At 42.3% G+C, this 26,133-nt stretch overlaps 1 protein-coding gene across 5 annotated transcripts in view; it reads right to left on the bottom strand.

Annotated features, from left to right (window-relative positions):
* DENND1A (DENN domain containing 1A) overlaps positions 1–26,133 on the bottom strand; it is a 582,084-nt gene that overhangs the window by 59,047 nt on the left and 496,904 nt on the right. For all 5 annotated transcript variants that reach the window (XM_075835514.1, XM_075835510.1, XM_075835512.1 and 2 more), the window contains exons 14-19: positions 16,458–16,559; positions 16,294–16,381; positions 16,008–16,048; positions 13,526–13,597; positions 12,447–12,503; positions 5,926–6,057 (exon numbers count right to left, since the gene is read on the bottom strand). In XM_075835514.1, the coding sequence (XP_075691629.1) occupies positions 5,926–6,057; positions 12,447–12,503; positions 13,526–13,597; positions 16,008–16,048; positions 16,294–16,381; positions 16,458–16,559 (492 nt within the window). The remainder of the gene's footprint in view (positions 1–5,925; positions 6,058–12,446; positions 12,504–13,525; positions 13,598–16,007; positions 16,049–16,293; positions 16,382–16,457; positions 16,560–26,133) is intronic.

Below are 26,133 nucleotides of genomic sequence, written 5' to 3'. Positions count from 1 at the left end.
TTTTTAGGCCAATGTTCCTTGGCACTTTGATGGGCATGTTGGGTAACATAGAGTGACTAACTTTTGCAGGACACATCATCACTGCCCAACTGTCTAATAGAAGTGAAGATAAACCATGTACGACATTTACGTAAACTTTTAAGAAGGCAAAGAAAAAAATTGCATGTCTACAAAGGTGTTACATTGTGTTGTGTATTTTCAGTTGTGTGTCCCTCTCATGTCTTGACAATCAGAGGACAAAGCTCTGTTCCTGCACCCAATAGGTCCATGATTTCCTTACAGCATTACTTTGGGGTTTGTACTCTCCTCCTATACAAAGAATAAAAAAATACTTTCAAGTGCTACCTAGCCCCTTGTCTGTCTGTCTATCAATTATCCAGCGGCATAACTCCAGGGGAGGGGCGTCAGGTGGGGCATGTGCCCCGGGCACAACTAAGTTGCCGACGCTCTGGCTGCGGATTCCGCTCCTAGAGGTAACCCCTGATGTCACTGTCCATATATGGACAGTGACGTCAGGGGCTCCTCCAGGAGTGGAATCACCGGCCAGAGCATTGTCGATGCTCTGGCTGGGAATTCCGCTACTAGAAGTAGCCCCTGACGTCACTGTCCATATATCGACAAAGATGTAAGGGGCTCCTCCAGGAGAGGAATCCCCTGCCAGATCGTTGGCAACGCTCTGGCTGGGGAATCCACTCCTAGAGGAAGCCCCTGAAGTCGCTGTCCATATATGGACAGTGACGTCAAGGGCTCCTCCAGGAGAGGAATACCCGGCCAGAGAGTCAGCAAGTTCTGGCTGGGGATTCCACGGCACGAACTACAGGGAGGGGTGTTGCGCTATATACTGGGGGGAGTGTGTGGCACTATCTACTGGGGGGCGCGTGTGGCACTATCTACTGGGGGGCGCGTGTGGCACTATCTACTGGGGGGCACGTGTGGCACTATCTACAAGGGGGGAGTGTGGCACTATCTACAAGGGGGGAGTGTGGCACTATCTACAAGGGGGGAGTGTGGCACTATCTACAAGGGGGGACTGTGTGGCAATATCTACAAGGGGGGACTGTGTGGCAATATCTACAGGGGGGGTGTGTGGTACTATCTACAAGGGGAATGTGTGGCAATATCTACAGGGGGCTGTGTGGCACTATCAACAAGGGGGGGTGTGGCACTATCTACAAGAGGAGGCTGTTCGTTAGGTCACCATATAGTCTCACATCTGTTTTAGTCAGGCACACTGACCTCTTTATTTTCTTTTAATTTATTGTGAGGTTAACTACTTTCTATAACTATATTGCTTGTAAAATGTACAGTTGGTTTTATGCTACATAAAAAAAAAAAGTTAAAAAAAAACTACACATCATTGACTGGTAGAGAAAGAAAACATGGTTAGGGGCAAAGAATTGTCGGTAAAGATGTTCGGGGGGGAGGGGACTGAATCTTTGCGCCCGGGTGCAAGAGCACCTAGCTACACCTCTGTGTCATCTATCTATCTAATATCTATCTATCTAAAACAAAAAATCATCCACAGGTATATGTAGGCTTAGTCCCAATTTTGGGGGTACTAGCAGCGTAGGGACCCCACCTTATAGACGTCGCCTTGTCGTGGCATGTGGGCTCACACAATTTGATCAAAATGTGCACTAAGAACCTCACTATTGTAAGTAGATTCAGCAGCAATGCATATTTATTTATTTATAGTATTTAGGTGGCATTAGTGTTCGCAGAGTGCGGTTGCCATTTTTGTATATTGTATTGCCATGCAGTCTTAGGCTACCTTGTACCTGTATGCATGCTTTGTTTCATTTTGCTGGAATGTGCTGATCAAACTTTTTGGATTTTTAAGTATTGCATATATGTGGAGTTGGTGACTGCCTCCATTTTGATCTTGCACTCCTCCCATTCTGCCCTGAGTGATTTTAATTAGTTTAAAGAGGCTCTGTCACCACATTATAAGAGCCCTATCTCCTACATAATGTGATCGGTGCTGTATCAATGAAAGCAGTAGCGTGATCTCGCAAGATCACGATGTGCAGTGATTAAGTCCCACACAAACTTTAAGTGTCGGGATTGTGAATAGACATCGCGTCCTGGCTGGAGGTGATGTCTATTCACGGTCAAGACACTTCAGTAAAGTTAATGTGGGTGTATGTGACAGCACAGCATGATCTCGCTATGCTGAGTATGAATGGAGAGAAGTGTATGACGCTGATTGGTCAGCGTCATACACTCCTCTTAACAACGCCCACTTGGTCAACAGTTAAAAAACGCCCAGTCAGGCATTAAGAAAGTAATTAGCATAAATCTAAAATTGATCATAACTTCCTCAAAAATGACTGTTTCTCAAAATAAAAAACAGTGTTGTTATATACATTACAGCGCCGATCAAATTATTTAGGAGATAGGGCACTTATAATGTGGTGACAGAGCCTCTTTAATGCTGGTCCCACTTGAATGGGCTTAGTCCCAGTTCTGGGGGTACGAGCAGCGTAGGTACCCACCTTATAGAGGTCACCTTGTCGTGGCAGGTGGGCTCATACAATTTGATCAAAATGTGCACCAAGATCCTCACTATTGTAAGTAGATTCAGGAGCAATGCATGTTTACTTATTTATAGTGTTTAGGTGGCATTAGGGTTCGCATAGTGCTGTCGCCATTTTTGTATATTGTATCTATCTATCTATCTATCTATCTATCTATCTATCTATCTATCTATCTATCTATCTATCTATCTATCTATCTATCTATCTCATATCTATCTATCTAATATCTATCTATCTATCTATCTAATATCTATCTATCTATCTATCTATCTAATATCTATCTATCTATCTATCTATCTATCTAATATCTATCTATCTATCAAATATCTATCTATCTAATATCTATCTAATATCTATATATCTATCTATCGAATATCTATCTATCGAATATCTATCTATCGAATATCTATCTATCGAATATCTATCTATCGAATATCTATCGAATATCTATCAATCTCATATCTATCAATCTCATATCTATCAATCTCATATCTATCAATCTCATATCTATCTATCTATCTCATATCTATCTATCTATCTATCTATCTCATATCTATCTATCTCATATCTATCAATCTCATATCTATCAATCTCATATCTATCAATCTTATATCTATCAATCTCATATCTATCAATCTCATATCTATCAATCTCATATCTATCTATCTATCTATCTATCTATCTATCTAATATCTATCTATCTATCTATCTATCTATCTATCTATCTATCTATCTATCTATCTATCTATCTATCTAATATCTATCTATCTAATATCTATCTATCTATCTAATATCTATCTATCTATCTATCGAATATCTATCTATCGAATATCTATCTATCTAATATCTATCTATCTATCGAATATCTATCGAATATCTATCGAATATCTATCTATCGAATATCTATCTATCGAATATCTATCTATCGAATATCTATCTATCGAATATCTATCTATCGAATATCTATCTATCGAATATCTATCTATCTAATATCTATCTATCTATCGAATATCTATCGAATATCTATCTAATATCTATCTATCTAATATCTATCTATCTAATATCTATCTATCTATTTAATATCTATCTATCGATCTATCGAATATCTATCTATCGAATATCTATCTATCGAATATCTATCGATCGAATATCTATCTATCTATCTATCTATCTATCTAATATCTATTTAATATCTATCGATCTATCGAATATCTATCTAATATCTATCTATCTAATATCTATCTATCTAATATCTATCTCATATCTATCCATCTCATATCTCTCTATCTAATATCTATCTATCTAATATCTATCTAATATCTATCTAATATCTATCTATCTAATATCTATCTATCTAATATCTATCTATCTAATATCTATCTAATATCTATCTATCTATGTTACATATGTGTATAATACGAAATGCATCCTCATTAGGAAAAGCTTTTTTCCCTACTTACAATGATTAACTTCCTTCTGTAATGATGAATCCACCCATGTAGGTTCTATCACAGTTTTACTACTATTTTCATTATAAAAAAGCACAAAAATGCTGTAGTTGCAGATTTTCTAAAGATCAAGGGAAAACTCAGCAGCAGACCAGTGACAAGTATCCCTAATAGCATCCTATAATAATGGTCCAATAGCAGCTGCATGCTCAGCTCATAGGTAGTTGCTTCATGACAGGGATTCTTAAACTTTTTTCTACGGGGACTGAACAAACCAGAACAGGGTGCTTGGACCTGACCAGTGGCCAAAGTCCATACCAATATAAAAAATGTTATCAATAATTTATCTTTTATTTGTCTCCTAAACCAATTATAACATTGAAAAAAGCTCAAAAAAGTCAATGATGTTACTAAATCGGAGACTACTGCAGCCATAAGAGGCCTGTTCATCAGGTGAGATCCACATAGGATCACACAAGTCAAAATGACCTCCCTATGTGTACCTCAGCAACAACTAAGGGGCGCCTAGCCAGTGAAGCCCACCTTATAGTTTAAGAATCACTGCTGTAAAGCATAATAACGGTTAGGCTTTCCAAGAACTGTTACATCCTCAGAACCTGAGGAGCCTACACTCTACGCCATATATTGCTTCCAAAGTCGGGTCTGTAAGTATAACCAGTGAATTATTGGTAAGGTCATGGGCAGAACTATAGCTGTAGCAGCTATGTACCTTTCTGTAGGCGATAACAAGTTGGTGGCATCTGCGGTCTAGTAGTACTGTGTGGGTTCTTGGAGATATTATCCATAACTTTAGCTATTGCTTCATATGCTGCGGTTTTATTTCATTTCATTAGGTGATAGGGGCCCTGTAGGATTTTACTATGGGGCCCTATGTATTCTAGTTACGTTCCGGGGTAAGGTTATATATAATTGTGTAGACACACTTCAGTAACAACTACCTATAGTAATAGTAAGATGGAAGGACCACACCTACAACCAAAGCACAGTATATTGAACTTGTGGTTACAATGCATTTGGCATCTGCCCAACCATGAATTTAAGGAAGTGATCCCCAACTACCGGACCGCGGACCAATATGGGGGCCGTGGGTCATTTGGTACCGGGCCGTGATATTTGGTATCCGCCCCGGTAGCTGTAGGGAATTACGGGCGAAAAGCTGCAGCGGTGCTCGCATGGGATGAAACGTCATTCCAGGAGGCCGGCCCGGAGGAAGAACACAGTCTTTTGGATCAGTATAAGTTTGTTCTTGTTTATTTATTTTTTCTGAGTTGCGTTTTTGCGGAAGAATTGCTGTGATTCTGCCGCATTAAAAGCAGCATCTGCTATTTGCTGCGGGTTTTTACCTCCTATTGAATTCAATGGGGAAAACCCGCAACAAATAAGCAGCGTTTACGCAAACACAGTTGACATGCTGTGGAATAAAACTCTGCAATGCATGTCAATTTGTGAGCGGTTCTTCCGCTCACTATTTACGCAGCGTATGGATGAGATTTATTTTATCTCATCCACTTTGCTGCTACTGTATAATGCTGCGGATTCTCCGCAACTAATTCCGTTGTGGAAAATTCTGCGTTATTTACGTCTGAACTGACCCTAACCCAACCCCCCTCCCCCTGCATAAATTTTCTTGCATGAAACTAGTTCTTGGTGCAAAAAAAGATTGGGGATTGCTGCTCCAAGGGATATAATAAGGAGAAGCAACAAGTTATATCGGATAAGATATTGATTTTGTCAGCTCTTGCCGGTTTACAATAATTTTCCCTCTGTCAATGAACATAACCCAACACCTGAGGTTACATTATTGGGATCATCAATAAGAATTACACTTATTTATACTTGTACTATAGAGATAATAGACATTTATAACTTGGTAAGTTATGTACGTACCAGCGAAATGTTAACGCTTCACTGCGACCTACCTGACCAAAATGAACTGTGATGGGTCGTCTTTCCTCCCTGGTTTTCAGATCCCTCTTTTCAGCGGATGGTGAAGGGGACATACTTGGAAGTGGTTCTTCCACAGCTACACTACATCCATTTTCAGTCAGGTCCTGATAAATACAGAGGTAGGAAAAGATTAATATTGATTCCATTACAGAACTATAACTTGCAGGCACGCTAGGGTCAATCTATTCATCAATGTGGTTAATAAACTCCAACACAGTACAGGCCAACAACAAAGTTTTTATGGATTTCCAGCGTTGAAGGCTATGGACACCTTTGGAAAAAAATATTTTCATTTATGTTAGTGGTTACCTGGAGCTCAAAAACTTGCACTAAGTTTCAGACTGTAAGTTTCATTCCTGCCCCCCTCACATGCAGTTTGTAACCTCTCATGTGGGCATGTCCCTCCCAGTAATACCCGCTGGATGTGAGTTCTATGAAAGATGATGCCTTAACGAGCTCTTATATACGAACACCGTTTCCCCCTTCTAAACCCTGTGCTGACACAGACACTGATACTGCCTGTGTGTGAGGTCTCTCCCCCCAACCACTGCAGTGTGTGCTCTCCTCCCTATACTTACTATGATACAGTACAGTTCCTGTGTGACTTGAACACTCTGCTGTGGGTCCGTGTGTTCTCCCCTCCCTTGCAGACTGCCATGGGTGTTCTCCGTCCTAAAAATATTCTAATTCAGCTTGCTCTGCTGTGTACAACCTACTCCCCTTTCCGCTATTATCTCTAAGAAGGGTGGGGGAAGAGTAGAAAGAGCTGACGGTCAGGAGCAGAGTGCTGTCGGATCTACGTCAGAAGCAGCAGGACATCCAGCTATGTACAGAGAAGAAGCAATAATAACTTATACAGAAAGCGCTACTGACATATTAGGAAAAGCCTTATTTAATAATAAAAAAATAACTTTATTCAACTACATATGTCAGTAGCGCTTTGTGTATATCCTTACGTTTTTCTTGCTTCTTTGACTTATTGCGGTACCATCTGTATGTAGGTGATTTGGATTGAGAGATGCAGCTGTATGATACAATCTACACACCAACATCAGTGTTGTGCCTGAACTGCACAACTGTTATAGGTGAGCAAAACTGCTTCTCCTCGCATTATATTCCTTTACCTACCCGGATGATCCTGCACTATGTGGCGCCGTGCAATCTTTCTCTTTCTTTAGCTATGTACAGAAGCTGCACAGAATCTACAGCAGCAAAACCGTCGGACATTTTTAATGAAGACTATTTAGAAAGTTGCTTAAATTTGCATTTAGGAAGCAAATGAACAATGATAAAAAATAAAATCAGTTTCAAAAGTGTCCATAACCTTTAAAAAGAATGGATAATTAAAATCCGTTTCTATGTACAAATTTTCATTTCATCTGTCCATTAACCATAGTATGTGCAATCACTGGACAACTGTATTAATGAAGACTAGGAATAAAGGGATTGTCTCATCCTGACTACCCCTTTACATATACCCCAGTAGGGCATATGGACTTCGTAGAAGGAGGTCCCCTCTATGAGCCAAAAATGAGAGCTACTGACAGACTGACGGACCCGGCACTCCCATGTATTTATGTGTATGGCCATTCATTTGTATGGACAATACAGGGGAAATGTATTGCGGGCCGCAACTTCTCTCTGCAATATCCCTGGGGTGTTATCTTTTTATTTGTTTATATCTCAGAATAAATGCCAGAGGCTTTGCGTGGAATTTATTCTGAGATATAAACAAATAAAAAGATTATTTTTGAACACAATCAAGGTGTGCAGATTACAATTCTTGACCTACATTTGGGTTGGGACCCTATCTCGAGCACCCGAAGATACCGGTGCTGTCTGAACACAACCATGGGGGTTTCTGAGGTCATAGTCGAAGTAATCAGCTTTAAACGGGCTTCCCAACTTGGTACACAAACTTATTTGAACGAATCACGATGATAACCTGAACACACCGTGTCCCACTGCTGGAACCCCAGTGATCGTCTGTAATCTTTGGGGAGCAAGTGTTCAACTTTCCACTACTGCAGGGGGAATTAAAGTGTAAATAATTTTTCATAAAACTTTTGACATGTGATAGTAACCCTCACCGATCACTAAAACGAAGAGGCAGAATCGCTCAGTTGAGCGCTGTGCCGCTTTGTTTCTGTTTGGCTTTCCTCGGAAAGCCAAGCGAGCAGTGCAAGTGGCTAAATAGAAAGTCTATGAGTCCGTACACCAGTCGCTAAATCAAAGAGGAAGAAGCGCACAGTTGAGCGCTGTGCCACTTTGTTTCTGATCGGCTTTCTTCGGAAAGCCAAGCGAGTGGTGTATGGGCTCAATAGAAGAGTCCGTACACAACTCACTTGGCTCACCTGAGCGCTACTGCTGTTTCGTTTCGTTTTAGCGATCAGTGAAAGTCTCAGCGCTCGGACTCCCACTAAAGAAAACTTCTGACATGTCAATATGACATGTGAAAAGTTTTATAAAAGTTTAGTTACACTTTAAGCATTACAAAGTTCTCAATGAAAGCAATGGGCTGTCTGTGAAATGCACGTGACTGGTTCTCCAGAGAAAGAGATGTTCTTTGTAGCTGTTCTTCATGCTAACTGATAAGTGTCATTGTCCATTTACTTCTAAGGTATCTGAAAAGAAGTTCTCTAAACTGGACAACCCCTTTCCATAAACTACAACTGGTTGCGGTTTTTGTTGCCTTTTTAACTAGTAATGCAGTAGAAAGTGTAAACTTACACCATGTGCAGCATATGTACAGTATAGTGCAAGAAAACGTAAAAATGGAGTAAGACAAAAGAGCACTTTATTTTTGCCATCATGCTGTGGGTTAGGGACTAATCAAGATTTTCATCGTTCACTTCAAAAAAAGAGTAATTTATACATTATTTCAGTCTCTCTCTCGCTATATGTGTATATATATATATATATATAGACACACACACTAGTCCATCTCAATTAATTAGAATATCATTAAAAAGTTAATTTATTTCAGTAATTCAATTCAAAAAGTGAAACTACTATATTCTATAGATTTATTACACACAGAGGAATCTATTTCCAGCATTTTTTTTCTTTTAATGTTGATTATGTGAACAGTTAATGAAAACCTAAAATTCAGTCTCTCAGAAAATTAGAATATTATATAAGCCCAATTTCAAAAATGATTTTTAATATCGAAATGTTGGTCTACTGAAAAGTATGTACAGTATCTGCCCTCAATACTTGGTCGGGGCTCAGACTCTGCATGAATTACTGCATCAATGCGGCGTGGCATGGAGGCGATCAGCCTGTGGCACTTCTGAGGTGTTATCAATGTGGTGTGGCATGGAGGCGATCAGCCTGTGGCACTGCTGAGGGGTTATCAATGCGGCGTGGCATGGAGGCGATCAGCCTGTGGCACTGCTGAGGTGTTATCAATGTGACGTGGCATGGAGGCGATCAGCCTGTGGCACTGCTGAGGGGTTATCAATGCGGCGTGGCATGGAGGCGATCAGCCTGTGGCACTGCTGAGGTGTTATCAATGTGACGTGGCATGGAGGCGATCAGCCTGTGGCACTGCTGAGGTGTTATGGAAGCCCAGGTTGTTTTGATATTGGCCTTCAGCTTGTCTGCATTGTTGGGTCTGGTGTCTCTTCTTCCTCTTGACAATACCCTATAGATTCTCTATGGAGTTTAGGTCAGGCGGGTTTGCGGGCCAATCAAGCGCAGTGATACTGGGGTTATTACACCAGGTATTGGTACTTTTGGCAATGTGGGCAGGTGCCAAGTTCTGCTGGAAAATGAAATCAGCATCTCCATAAAGCTGTCAGCAGAGGGAAGCATGAAGTGCTGTAAAACTTCATGCTAGATGCTGCACTGACTCTGGACTTGATATAACACAGTGGACCAACACCAGCCGATGACACGGCCCCCAAACCATCACTGACTGTGGAAACTTCACATTGGACCGCAAGCAACTTGGATTGATGCCTCTCCACTCTCCCTCCAGACTCTGGGACCGAGATTTCCAAATGAAATCCAAAATTTACTTTCATCTGAAAACAGGACTATGGACCACTGAGCAACAGTCTTGGTCCACTGTGTTATAGCAAGTCCAGAGTCAGCGCAACGTCTACCAGGACATTTTCGAGCACTTCATGCTTCCCTCTGCTGACAAGCTTTATGGAGATGCTGATTTCATTTTCCAGCAGGACTTGGCACCTGCCCTCACTGCCAAAAGTTCCAATACCTGGTTTAATAGCCCCAGTATCACTGCGCTTGATTGGCCAGCAAACTCGCCTGACCTAAACCTCATAGAGAATCTATAGGGTATTGTCAAGAGGAAGATGAGACCCCAGACCCAACAATGCAGACGAGCTGAAGGCCACTATCGAAGCAACCTGGGCTTCCATAACACCTCAGCAGTGCCACAGGCTGATCGCCTCCATGCCACGCCGCATTGATAACACCTCAGCAGTGCCACAGGCTGATCGCCTCCATGCCACGCCGCATTGATAACACCTCAGCAGTGCCACAGGCTGATCGCCTCCATGCCACGCCGCATTGATAACCCCTCAGCAGTGCCACAGGCACTATTAATTGGGCTTATTTAATCTATTTTTCGGAGACGCAAAATTTTGGGTTTTCATTAACTGTTCGCCATAATCATCAACATTAAAAGAAACAAATGCTGGAAATAGATCACTCTGTGTGTAATGAATCCATATAATATATGAGTTCCACTTTTTTAATTGAATTACTGAAATAAATTAACTTTTCGATGATATTCTAATTCATAGAGAAGAACTAGTATATATATATACACATACACACAAACACACACACACATATATATATATTTATACACACACGCACACATATATATATATTTATATACACACACACACACATATATATTTATACACACACGCACACATATATATATATTTATATATACACACACACACATATATATATTTATACACACACACACACACACACACACACACACATATATATATTTATACACACACACACACATATATATATTTATACAGACACACGCACACATATATATATATTTATATATACACACACACACATATATATATTTATACACACACACACACACACACACATATATATATTTATACACACACACACACATATATATATTTATACAGACACACACACACATATATATATATATATATATATATATATATATTTATTGCACCCATCTTCTAATGTCAAGATTCACGATATGTGCCTGTCACAAAAAAGACTGTGCCGATACCGACAAATGGCCCCATCTCCAGACAGATGTCACATTAGCTGCCTCTACATTGACACGTTCCAGTTTGACATTAACATGTACAGGTATGGGCGGTCCTAAATTGACAGATATATTAGATTGACATTTTAAGCATAAAGATCTACACCTGACAATCTCAGAATTGAAAGACAGTTTGACAGCCTCTGATGCGGAAGACATCTACGCATCATTGATAAATCTATTACTGAGCAAGTCATGACAGTTCAATGTCATGGCCCTGGAATACAGAGTGGTAGAGTCAGTACATCAGGGTGATCAGATTGTTATCGCTATCAATTAGAACTAAAACAGAAATGACTACGTCAAACATCTGTTCTAACTGTAATACATCATATAGAGCATTATATCTTTGTAGACAATATCTATAAATGCATTGGCCGGATCATATAAATATACAGTTCGTCTAAGGTGAAAATTTTTATTTTGTGACAGATATGTGAAATATGTGTGTAGACAAACCTAAGCGTACCGGTCAGAAAAGTGCACCCCTAAATTGGAGCCTCATCCTAAAGGTATATCCCTAGCAATCACACCCTAAGTTAACTGCAGACATTGAGGAAAAATAGCACAAATCCACAGAAAATCTGCCACAAAATCATGACAAAGAACACTGACATAAACCCCTCCTGTACCCTAGATCACCAGGGAAGAAGGCAATAACAGCTCCACGACTGCTGACCACCAGGGAAGAAGACTTTAACCCTTCCACTCCTATAGATTACCAGCTACGCAGGCATTCACCCCATCGCTACTCTTGACCACTAGGCAAGCAAGCATTATCCCCATACATTCCAAAAGGTAAATACCACAAAATAACACATTTTATACCCTCCACTCCACCCGGAATTGCCTCTTTTTATGCAAATTTGCATCCTGGCGATCGTGCGTGCACAGAATTTGTGCCCACGCGATCATCGTAGGTGCCAGGCTGTGATGGATAGTTGTTTAACTCATTAGATGCTGCTACACAATTATGACACTGCACACTGATAAAGGCATGGATGAACAGGATTATTATCTGGACTAATGTGACCTTATTGTATCATAATTGGTTCAGACCAGACCCAGCATTCTATCACATACACTTGCAAAAGTTGACATACATTTCTATCAACTCAAAACCCTGGACAACTTTTTTGAAAACACATCCTGTATGTAGCTAGAACTAGTTAACAAAAAATGTACCTTCTGTTTCAAGCGGTTTTTCACCTCTTTAATTCCCATTTTTGCATGGTCCTTAGCCTAAGGGAGACAAATGCGATTAGACTTAGACTATAATAGAATATGGACTGTAGCAATCTACTGTTTCATAGACAAAGGGGTTCTCTGGGGCTTTACCATTAATGGCCTATCCTTATAAAACGCAATCAATGGTTTATTGGCAGAAGTCTGATCAGCAGAATTAAAGCCCCTTCATTGTTTACACAGACACAGTGCCCTACATGTGAGTGTGGCTGTGCCTGGTACTACAGTAAATAGGACTGAGCTGCAGTACCAGGCACAGTCACCTGAACAGGCGAGGCGCTGTGGCTGTGCTAACAATGAAGGGGCTGTCATCCTTGCTGGTGCGCCACAATCCCTTCATTCTGTTGATGGACAGGCGTCCGGATGTCGGACCTCCACCAATCAATGATTTATGGTCTATTCTAAGGTCATCAATATTTACTTCTGGGAAAACCCCTTTAAATTAGTAAGTGGTGTGTCAGGGTAGCCAGATTGTGTGCTCTATAATTAATGTTAATAAAGTGGCTGATAAAAGAGACTATTGCACGTCCGTATTAAATTACCATCAGTAATGGTGTAAAGTATTGCCCAGGGAAGTGTAGGATCGTGCATAAACATCCCTAAAATATTCCACAACTAAAGTTGGGTTCACACCTGTGCTTGCCATTCTGTTGTTCCGCTCCTTAAGAGCAGCAGAACCAGGGAAAAACCGGAAGCACCAGTTCCGTCGCACCACGGACACAACTGGCGGCAAATGGAACACATTGAGTTTAATGGGTTCCGTCCGGTGTTTTTACCGGAAACAATAGCGCAGCATGCTGTGCTGTTGTTTTTGTTAATTTCGGTCAGATCTGCGAGGGAGGCCCCTAACGGAGCCTAAAATGCAGATGTGAACCGGACCTTATAATTCTATTGTTCTGCTAGTCTGCCATCAATAAACAATATTTAGTCTTCAATCTATCTGCAGCCAGAAAAAAACAGGACTAATGTGACGCTTATGTTTGAGAAGGCATGTAAGGTCGTATAAGTGTGGTACTTACAAACTTGTAGACAGTCTTCATGGCTGGGTTAGCTCTGGTCTTCATGGTGTTAAGAAAGGCCCCACTTCCCTTCTGCAATAAACAATGCTTCATCAGACACTGGTCTTGGCGTCTATAAAAACGTCCTTTATATTTAGCAACATATATAAAATAAAAAACAAAAAAGATTCAGAACTATATAATGTTGATGGTTGGTATGATTGAAATAAAAGTACAGTAACATGTATAAATAATTGACCAGCAAGGTTACACAGCTCAGAATAACATTTTACATACATTCTTCCGCTATAACTTTGTTTTTAAACAGATTTTTTTATTTTCCAGCCTTTGATCATGTAAAAGTCCGGATTATTCTTTTTTATGACTTATGCTATGTTCACACAGGGCGCATATGCTGCGTAAAAGTACACAGCGTAGCTGCCCTGGCGGCCAGAGGGGATTCCGGCTGAAAAACTGCACCACATTGTGGTGCACTTTTTCGGCTGGAATGGTCGCTGCGAAAACTGCACGTAAAAAACCCCAAAAACACATACTTACCCTCTGACCTTCTACAGACTGGCCTCCTCGAATGACGTTTTATCCCATGTGACCTATGCAGCCTGTGATTGGTCACATAGGATGAAACGTCATCCCAGGAGGCCAGCGGCCAGCCTGGACGAAGAAGCACAAAATTCTGGGTAAGTATATTTTTGTTTTTTTTGCGGCAGAATCGCAGCTTTTCCGCCACAAAAAAAGCAACATCTGCTATTTATTGCGCCATTTACCTCCCCATTAAATTCAATGGGAAAAACCTACAACGCAATAGCAGCGATTAAGCAAATATAATTGACATGCTGCGGATTAAAAACACGCACCGCAGGCCAATTTCTGACCGTTTTTTTCTGCTCATCATTTACACAGCAATCTCATCCACTTTGCTGCTACTGTATTACGTTGCGGATTTTCCACTGCGAAATACGTTGCGGAAAAACTGCAGTATTTACGCAACGTGTAAACTCGGCCTAACAGGATGTTGGTACATAATAACATCATGTTGTGTTTCATGGACCTGCCGCAGGTGCCTCCAATGGCATTGCCAGCGACTAATGTAACTATTTAACTCCCGTCTTATGCCCCTTCACACGGACGCAAATGCTGCGGACTTCAGTGCGGAAAACCTGCAGCGGATTACAGTACTATCCGTGTGAATGAGATTTAAACAAGTTTTACTATTATTGTATAGAACATATTAGCAATTAAATGATCATTATTGCCATTAAAAATAAATACAAAATTATAATGAATTCAATATTATTATTATTAATATGTTTTAAATACATGTACTATTTAATATAATATATATACTATGTTTTAATAAATCGATAAAAACAAAATCCAAGGCAAGTTGTTAAGACTTCTGATACGGAGCTTGTATGACAGTGGGATTTCAAGTGGCAGAATGCAGGCTGCCATGGACTTAAAGGGAAATAGTTTATTAGAAAATTGTTATTTGTGGAATTATTTCATATTTTATTCTAGGCTCACTAAAGCAGGGGCCATTCTATGCGGCCCCCAGCGGCAGTGTATGCTTGGCACTGTTATGGAGGAAACTGTGTGGCTGGTACTGTTATGGGGGGCATAAACGGTTACAATGTTATTTCTAGCAAAGACATGAGGGGGTGGTGCATAACTGGTATTCTTTCTTTGGTGCCATTTGAATCGGTCTTTCATTGACTGTCCCTTCATGCCCTGCACTAAGCTTAATGCAAGGTGTCCGTTTTATCTAGAGTGATCCAAATGGGTTGTCCCACAAAACACATGTATCTCCTATCCCAGCGATCAGACCCCCAGCGATAAGAAAACCGATAATGAATGGAGCGCCGGTCATGTATGAGCACAAGCGTGACCGGCGCGCCATTCCTTTCTATGGAGCTGCCGGACACAGACCCCGCTTCTCATGGAGCACTTTGGTGACTTCCGGTCCCCCGTTCTCCTTATCGCTGGGGGTCCATGTGTTTTGTGGGGCAACCCCTTTAAAGGGGAAATCCAGTCTGAGATACGTATGGCATATCCAGTTTGGCCCTTCAGAGAGAATGGGATAAGGTGGAGCCCCGGCCTTGTATGCATGTTGTTCTCATCACTGTAGTTTATGGGAGTTGCGAAATGCCCCCAAAAGTGGAACGCCACCTGCCAGACATTTATATATGACGATATGCCATAAATGTCCCTAATAGGGTATATAGAAAGGGGTTGTCAAAATGAGACTTTATGTTGATTCTATGTTCCTGCATCGAAATATATGTCTTTTGAGCAAGAGGCCAACAGAAAAGCATTGCAATAACTGCAAATAAAATCAATTTTATCCACAGACTTTAGGACTTTGCATAGAAATTGCTCATGACGGCAGAATTTCCTAAATCCATAACATAATACTGATTCAAATAACAGATCGTATAAGTCACCCGATATATTGGATAACAAAGTCGGGACATTGTATACTTACTTTTACTGTTGACAGCCATTGATGGTAGAGCTTGTCACTGCCTGCAGGGAAAACAGTTCAAATGGCTATAAACCCCGACTAAACATCATAGCAAAAGATGAAATGAGAGTTAATAATCACCTATATAGAATATACTTGTATGGTTGACCGCCAGAATATATATATATATAATTATAGGATGCTGACACACAATGGCATTGGTAGAGACCAAGCAAAATAACAGCGGAGGAGGGGCAGCTACTTCTAATAGGTATTATAACTACGGTATCTATTGATTATTCTTTACCTGCATATTCGCCCATATTTATCTCTTCTTCGAAGACATCACTGAATCCATTTCCAGTGTTCAGCAGGTCAAGACGCCCATCTATGAACTAGAAGAGAAAGAGATTAAATGCTGCTATTATAAGAAGCTGCGGAATTCTGCAAGAGGTTCCTCACATCTCATACCTGTTTAAATAGCTGGAGCTGAATTGCATTTTGAAGGAATGGTCTCATCCCACTGGAGCGATGGGACACAAATGTTTCTTCACAAAAGGTAATTGGCTCCTCCTGTGGGGGGGCAGACAGACAATGGCCGTCAAGGGTACGAAAAAGTTTATTGAGGGCAAGATGTGGCAATGAATTGTATGCAGTTTAACACACATTCATCTAAAGTATTCAGAACCAGGAAAATGTGAAAACTAAATTCCTCCATACATCCCTATTGTGCGGTTCTCTCTCTTATGTACTGCTTTATAATGGGTTAATACTACAATAATAATATATTAAAGCAGCCCAATATGTCTGCCCGATCTGAGATTGAGACTAATAATTAGATCACTTCCTCCCCTATGTAGCATTTGTGGCTTGTCTGCTTCCTGTTGGGAACTGGTGTTAACCTGACCATTTAGTAAGTGTGGCCTGTTTTGTATATTCGTATGTCCCGTTTTTCAGTGAATTAGAATCAGTAGGGGGCGCCCACGAGCACTTCTGATGATCAGAAGGGCTTGTCATGGTAGGGAAAGAGGCCTGGGGAAAGTGAGGACTTGCAGTAACTCAGATGAATACTTTATAAGACTGGAACCTAAATTGTTTTCACCTGGACATTGCCCAGAAGAAAGGCTAATACTTTAGTTTTAGAGAGTCAATTCAACACTGAATATCGCATTCTACTCCAAGCATTAAATCGGTCTTAAAATGTACCGTTGGTATTTAACATTTCTAACTATTTTCCCAAGAATAAAATGCGTTGAATTATAAATGTCAATTGAATTGTCTCTGCCCTTTTGTGAACTACTAACTCAAATCAACTAAAAGATGAAAGAATGTTACATATGAGGGTTATTATGCTAATAGGACCTGGTTACCCACATTTTGGGACGTCAACAGTAAATAACATCTGCTAAAAAAAAATGAAAAAAAACAAACAGGATCACAAATGGCGAAGTAATATAATTTCATGTACTGAACCTCATGAGAATGGACTCAGGATTTCTGTTACATGTGACAGTGACGGCTTGGCTACTAATTTACTTCTATAGATATTCTGTGTTCTTCTTTCTCTTGTTTCTGATCTCTAAATGAGTCTTATTTTTCTGTCTACATGCTACAAACCAAAAAAAGGAACCATTTTTTTTCTTTATTTTTGCAGGGTTCCCATTATTATGTCCTTTTTCTTATGTATATAAGCTATGTATATTGACAATGCTACCACAGATGAACTTATTGGTGTTTAAAGTTAGTATAGATTTGTATTGAATCAGGTATGCTTATTATTAAAGACTGTAGAAGTGCTGGCCTATTGGTATACCATGAGATGCATTCACTTTCTTTACCCATCTGTGGACCTACTCCAGAGGATTAAGAAAAGTTTATGCATCTTCTAGTGAAGGGGTCAGCAATCTGTGGCACCAGTGCCACAGCCGGCACGTGGGGCATGGTTTTCTCGCACATTTCCCTCTCCTGGTGTCCAGCGACGTTGTGTGCTTGAACACAGGGAGGGCGGCGCTTCATTATGCGCTTGGCGGTGCTGATCACCAGGAGAGGGAGCAGTGATTCATTGTGTTTGGCGCTGCTGAACACTTGGCAAGCAAACAATGCAGCACTGCCCTGGTATTCAGTAGTCGCGGTCTCTTCTGTTTGCAGTTCCCCCTAGGTCCAGTAGCCACAATCTCTCCTATGTCCGACACCCCCCAAGCTGGTATTCAGTAGCCGCGGTCTCTCCCATAGGCACCGAGTCACTCAAGCTGGTGTTCAGTAGCCGTGGTCTCTCCTATGGGCACCGAGTCCCTCAAGCTGGTGTTCAGTAGCCGCGGTCTCTCCTATGGGCACCGAGTCCCTCAAGCTGGTGTTCAGTAGTCTCGTATGCACCACAGTAGGATAATCTTTGCAAAGAAATTCAGACACAAGGGTCACTCTGCAATGTTAGTTTAATAACTGATAAATTGGTTTATGTCACATTCGTGGTAACAGTTTGTCTTCTATGACTTTCATTTGTCTGTTTCTGTACTAGTGGTTCAATATGCCGCCACTGACGCCTGCGCATAATGGCCGACATTTATAAAAGCAGTTTATGCTAGTTTTTGGAGTAGATACATTCTCAAAATGTTTGCACTTTTTCTATTCACTCGGCAAGTTTAAAAAGTGGACGTGGTCTCCAAGACGAGTAGTGTGCCCCTTTTATTCAATTTAGCACAAATTACACTCTACACTTTGACTGGGGTAAAAATACCTCAGTCTTCGTAGATGTTGCAATATGCCTAGCTTTCTTTCAATATCAGTGTTGGGGCCCCAGAAGATTAGATGGACCCGACAGAAAGGAATAGTGTTGTAACACCAAGCAAATGGTTGTCAGACTTTTGCTGTATATGCATTTGTAAAGATAACTCCATTTAATTGACCTGTACCCCAGCTATGCAAATATTTAGCGGAGTGGGAAACAAGCACCAGGCTCTTCAATGCTCATTGGCAAAACCCGGCACCAAAATGCAGAGCCCATTTTGAATGTTGGTATGGGGCCCCCTCTTCTATGTATGCAGCTGCAAATGTCACATTGGTTAAAATCTAAATAATACCTGCATACACATTCATGATAAATTTTGTTCTTGGCTATGCAAGTGATCTCCATAAAAATAAAAAAATAAAATTGCCCCAAAGGTTCAGATGAACCAGCCCGCAGCCTGAATTCTGCACATCTTTCCCAATTATATTCTGATCCACATCCTTCTTTCCCAATATATTTCTTATTTCAGATTTGCCCATGAAGTTTCCATAATTATTTCACAAGATCGCTCACATAAAGGATAAATGTCAGATTTCAGCACAACAGTCACATCAGTAATATTACTCCAAGGTCTTTTGTTTTTTTTTGTATGCTAATTTATTTTTCGCAAAACAAACTGCCAACATTCAGCCCTACTTGTGCTACACTTATAAATGTTTTATGAATGCTATTTCTTCTCATTCTGTGATACACTTTATACGGGCGAGACATCGCTATTGACAAAACTGATGTGAAAATGTCTGCATACATTATAATAATTTACTAGTTTAGTTATTCATCCGGTGGGGGGTACACAGAAAAAGGCCACGGATATTCTTTACCTGCAGAACAGCGTGCCTGGCTTCTGAGAACGTATCTGATCACTTCACAAGTAATGTGTGTTTTAAATAGACACCTGGATTAGACCTGGCTTTGTCAAGAGTGCTAGAAAGTATTAAAAGGGAAGATCTGCATTGTATACGATCTCATATGAGAAATTAATTCTCATTGATGAACACATGTACACCTATTCCTATCCGGTGAAAAATGAAAGCTCGGCTATTACACTTCAGCTAGGAGTGTAATTAAAATAAGGAATACAGCCAACCAGAGCAATTGTAATGTCCGGCTTTATGGTATACACTCCCTTGTCTGGAGCATAGGATCTTTTTCTTGGACTTTAATATTATTGGCTTATCCTAAGGATAGGCCATAAATATCAGATCGGTGGGGGTTCAACTACTGGCACCACCACTACCAGCTGACTGAAGGGTTCAGAGCACCACATATTTTTCAGTGTTTAACAGGCAGAGCACCACACATTTGGGAGTGGCTGGGCATGGTATTGCAGCTCTGTCCCATTCACTTGAGTGGTACGGAGCTGCAGAGAGCTGTTGTACCAGGCACCATACCTCCCAACTTTTGAATAAGGAAAAGAGGGTAATTTTAAGCCACGCCCCCTAACCACGCCCAATATCCAGCATCAACACATCAAATCGCGGCCAGATCCTTCTGCAAATAACGCGCGCACATTCTCACTGCGGATCTCTATACTGTCTGGATATCACAGATATTATGGATCCGGTTATATCGTCTTTATGTTACTTTTCCTATCTTGGGTATAACATTTGCTCATCATGGCGGCGGCAGCTGCAGGACAAACCAAAAGGCTGAGAACAATGAAAGTCAAGAGGGAGACCCTGTGGTGGATGACTTTTCAATTGACAGGTAGCAGAATTACATGATGGGGATTTTTTTTTTCAGTTGTGTAACTCGGCTACCGGTCAATGGAAAAATCATCCACCAGAGCACCCCTGTAGATCACTCCACACACAGCCCCCCTGTGCATAGCTCCACACACACAGCCCCCCTGTAGATAGATCCACACACAGCCCCCTGTAGATAGCTCCACACAGCCCCCCTGTAGATAGCTCCACACACCGCCCCCCTGTACATAGCTCCACACACAGCCCCCCTGTACATAGCTCCACACACAGCCCCCCTGTACATAGCTCCACACACAGCCCCCCTGTACATAGCTCCACACACAGCCCCCTGTAGATAGTGCCACACACAGCCCCCCTGTACATAGCTCCAGATACAGCCCCCTGTACATAGCGCCACACACAGCCCCCTGTAGATAGCTCCAGACACAGCCCCCTGTAGGTAGCGCAACACACAGCCCCTTAGGCCTTATTCACACGACAGGGTCCGAGTGTCGGCCGATAAAAACGGCCGTTTTGCATCCGTTCCGGGCCGTGTTGCCGTTTTTAACGGCCGATTTTGACCCGTTTTTTTCCCTGTCCGTTTTAAAATCGGTTGAATTTCATTTAAATTTGTTGCCACACACTTCCCTCTGTAGATAATGCCACAGCCCCCCTGGTAGGTAATGCCACCCAGCCCCCTGTAGGTAATGCCACACAGCCCCCTGCAGGCAATGCCACCCAGCCCCTGCAGGTAATGCCACCCAGCCCCCTGAAGGTAATGCCACCCAGCCCCCTGAAGGTAATGCCACCCAGCCCCCTGAATGTAATACCACCCAGCCCCCTGCAGGTAATGCCACCCAGCCCCCTGCAGGTAATGCCACCCAGCCCCCTGTATGTAATGCCACCCAGCCCCCGGCAGGTAATGCCACCCAGCCCCTGGCAGGTAATGCCACCCAGCCCCCGGCAGGTAATGCCACCTAGCCCCCTGTATGGAATGCCACCCAGCCCCCGGCAGGTAATGCCACCCAGCCGCCTGTATGTAATGCCACCCAGCCCTCTGCAGGTAATGCCACAAAGCCCACTTCAGGTAATGCCACCCAGCCCCAGGCAGGTAATGTCACCCAGCCCCCTGTAGGTAATGCCACCCAGCTTCATGTATGTAATGCCACACAGCCCCCTGTAGGTTGCACCCATCCCACCCCCTTCCAGGAGAAGTCACTGACTTCAATGTCCATATATGGACAGTGTAGTCACTGACTTCTCCTGGAGAGGAATTCCAGGCCACAGGGTCGGGGATTCCGCTTCAGAAGTGAGTGACGTCACTGTGTCCATATATGGACAGTTTGGTCACTCACTTCTCCTGTAGCGGAATCCCCGGCCATAGGGTCGGGATTCTGCTTCAAAAGTGAGTGACGTCGCTGTGTCCATATATGGACAGTGTAGTCACTCACTTCTCCTGTAGCGGAATCAGACTCCTACAGGGAGCAAAAAAAGACCCTCCTCCTCACATGCACTCTGCTTTCACTCACTGTCAGAAGAAGGCAGGAGTCTTGCAGCGGCGTTCTCACTGGTGTCGATGCCAGCCCGGGAGTGGACCAGTCCAGTCACCTGAACGGTGAGGTCAGATGACAGGTCAGGTGACAGGTCTGGTCCACTCCCAGGCCGGCATTGATCCCAGTGAGAACACCGGCGCAAAAGACTCCTGCCTTCTTCTGATCGCTGCTGCAGTCAGCAGCGATCAGCTGTTTTGATGCAGCGCCCAGCGGGACATTTTGAAGACCGGGTGGGACGGCGGAACAGCGGTGAGAAACCGGGACTATCCCGCCGGAATCGGGACGGTTGGGAGGTAGGCCAGGCACAGCATATGCAAAATCTACGGCTTTATGCATGGTAAACAATAAAGGGGACACGGCACCTACTGGAGCGCCGTGGCCCCTTGAATTAGCTAATCGGTAGCCCTAAACCGATCTGATATTAATGATGTATCCTAAAGATAGGCCATCAATATAAAAGTCCCAGAAAACCCCCTTAAAGGTCAATATTCCACTGTTCACTATTCTTTTTTTTTATAACTGTAATTTTTTTTACAACATGGTAAAGGGAGAACAATTCTAAAGCTCAATATTTCCATACAATACAGCATGAAGACATACTAAAAAAAAATGTGCAAACAAAATGGGGCCGTCTGCTGCATCAAGTCATGTAGGAATCTAAAGGAGTAATTGTGCATAATTCTCGAGTCTGTAAACACAACAAAAATAACAACAAAGACAAGACTAAACCCAAACGGCTAAAAATGGGGCCCACTATTCCATGATCCCAGATACTCCCAATAATAATAAAGATTCTGGTTACTTCACATGAAGTTCTCTCCCATAGGTTGCAGTTTGCTTTGTCCCTAGTAAATAATCAGACACACAAAATACCTCCATCCTATATCAATCACTACTTATAGCTTAAACTACATACAGTAGGCTTGAATAATTTACACCAGTGGATTTGGTTCATTAGGTCACTAGGGGTTGTGCACCACTAAAAGAGTACTTATTCCAGTAGACTGACTATCTGAAACCGATGCTCTACAGAGTCTACAGCAATGTTTCCCAAACTGCTGGTCGCAACCAACTGATGGGTCGTGTGAAGACCTCCGGGGAATCGCGAGCCACTCACTGATTTCCCAGTTGATTTCAAAGCTGGAGGAAGGAGCTGACGGCTCCTTGCTCCAGCATTCACTATGCTGTGAGCGACTCGGAGCAGACAGGCGCGATGTAGTGAAAGTCATCGTGCCTGTCTGTGCTGAGCCACACACTGCACAGACCGGAAGAGCAGAAGGATCTCCTCCACCCGTCGTGGGAACGGGCATAGGTGAGTATGTATTTTATTAGGCACTATTGGGACAGCATTATAATGTGAGGTGGCAGCTATGGGGAGCTTTATACTGTGTGGAGGGCAGCTATGGCGGAAGTTATGGGGACATTATACTATGGGGAGGGCAGCTATAGGGGCCTTATCCTGTGTGGGGGCAGCTTGGGGGCATTATAATGTGAGGTGGCAGCTATGGGCAGCTATGGTGGCGGTTAAGGGGATATTATACTGTGGGGAGGGGCGCAATAGGGGCCTTATCCTATGTGGGGGCAGCTATGGGGGGCATTATACTGTGTGGGGGCAGCTATGGGGCCATTAAATTGGGTTGGAGCAATTATAGGGCTTTATACTGTGTGGGGACAGCTATGAGGGCATTATACAGGGTGGGGGCAATTATAGGGGCATTATACCGTGTGGGGGCAGCTATGGGGGCTTTATACCGTGTGGGGGCAGCTACGGGGGCTTTATACCGTGTGGGGGCAGCTACGGGGGCTTTATACTGTGTGGGGGCAGCTACGGGGGCTTTATACTGTGTGGGGGCAGCTACGGGGGCTTTATACTGTGTGGGGGCAGCTATGGGGGCTTTATACTGTGTGGGGCAGCTATGGGGGCTTTATACTATAGGGGCATTCTACTGTGTGGGGGCAGCTATGGGGGCTTTATACTGTGGGGGGCAGCTATGGGGGCTTTATACTACAGGGGCATTATACTGGGTGGGGGCAGCTATAGGGGCATTATACTGGGTGGGGGCAATTATAGGGGCTTTATACTGTGTTGGGGCAGCTATGGGGGCATACTGTGTGGGGGCAGCTATAGTGGCATTATCCTGTGTGGAAGGCCCACTGAGTTGCGTCCCAATCAGATGTGTTTTACCCCCCTGTGCTAAACCCCTAACTATGTCTCTGATGGCCACTGATGGACAGGTCGGGTCACATAACCCACCATCAGCAGCCATAGTCGGGCCTCAGCGATGCACAGCAGCAGGCTACCTTGAGCCCGTCCCATCCCCCAGCCGCACAATTGTCGTTGTCTTTGATGCTGCAGAGACTTTTTGAATGGAGCTAAGTACCGGCATCTAACTACGAATGATGTTGACATATGTCAGACGAAATGGAGCTAAGTATGGTAGTGGGGGTGTCCCAAACAAAAGTCTTGGCCAGAAGTGGGTCCTGGCCTCAGAAAGTTTGGGAACCACTGCTCTACAGCATAGTTGCTCAACCTGTGGTATATGTACCTTATGGTTTATGCAACACGGGTCTAAGGGGTAAATAATGTGTTGGGCACAAAAAAAAACTTTGATGTGTCAGACATATTCAAGAAGAACAATTTTACTCACAGCAATCAATACAGTTGACAGTCAGTTACTCTCAGTAGATTACACTTAGATTATTTCAGTTTATAATAACCAAGCAACACTATAATCAGGATAAAAAAATGTGGCTTTTCAGAGTAAAGGCCAGGAGATAAATTAAAAGAAAATTGGTGTAAATCCTCTGCTGGGATATTTGTGAGAATAGTAATTTTTACCAACTTCCAAGACTTAGTGGAATGCGCAGCCCGACTGCAGCAACTACTAAAAACTCTAGAAATAGGGAGATTCCAGTAAATTTTACTATTCTCTTTTTTTCAATACTCATAACGAACCTTTATGTTCTAAATCCACAGGGGTAATATATTGTGTGTTATTTAGTTTATATTTCTGAGCTGAATTTGATGATCTCATTAGTTCTAGCATATATTTCTGGGCTTTCCACATTCTAACTAATGTAAGGTGAAGGTTTTTTTTTTAAATCTCCTTTGGATTGTTTTATTGGAGCTCGTTAAAAAGTTGTTACAGCTTCCTGATGTTTTCGAGAATCTGTATAGTACTCAAATGAAAGGCCCGTACGTTAACTTATTTCAGACACAGCGGGGAAAACGATAGCACGCTCTGGCTAGATGGGAGCGGAACGCAAATTAGTGAGATGGAAGAAAGCATGAGACATCGATATTGTGAGATTAAATTGATTGGTTTTGTAAGAACAAAAATATCAACAAAAGTTTTTCAGCTGGGAAAATCTATTGTCTGAAAATAAAACAAGAAATTTGGAAGCTAAAGTCAGCATCAGAGAGGATACAGGAAGACTCTTGGAGAAAATGCTGTGCTGCGTTATTATGTTTCTACCAGCTTTAGCACAGAATACGCTAGAATAAGGCAGAGTCAAGCTTCGTAGATGCTGAGAAACCACATGTCCCAGCATGCCCTCATGGAGCTGTATAACAGCTGGTGAACACTCTTTACAATACGGAGTCAATACACAGAGCGTCTTGCGCTACTTCACTTCTAATTCCTCTGTACTCTGGTTAACATCAAGGTAGATTTATTGATTTCAGTGATAAAAGCATTGACAGTACATTTACAAATTTTGCTGGTGGTTAACGCTACAGTCCAAGAAAAGTTTATGATGCATTACGGTCTAGAAAATTGTAATGATGGGTCATCAATTATAGGCAGCCCACCTAAAGCCTTGCTGCGATGGGACTATCAGCAATTCCGAGAAGAGGTTGTCCAATTGGAATAACCCCTCAAAGTTGCTCATAGACATTGGGCTTTGGTTGGTGGAATTTGCCAATAATCTACTCCTCTGATATTTGCTGTCAGAAGAATATGGATCAGGACAGGTTGGATTTTACCAGCCCAACCCTATGGTCTCCCCAATAATCTGTGTCTGTGGAGGTTGTAAAACAGTACTCTAACACGATCTCAGGAGAACATGGATCAGACAGGATAAATTTTACTTTTACTTGTTCAATGCAATTATTTTCCATAATT

The sequence above is a fragment of the Rhinoderma darwinii genome, chromosome 8 (assembly GCF_050947455.1).
Source record: "Rhinoderma darwinii isolate aRhiDar2 chromosome 8, aRhiDar2.hap1, whole genome shotgun sequence".
NCBI lineage: Eukaryota > Metazoa > Chordata > Amphibia > Anura > Rhinodermatidae > Rhinoderma > Rhinoderma darwinii.
This window is presented reverse-complemented; position numbering and strand designations above follow the sequence as displayed.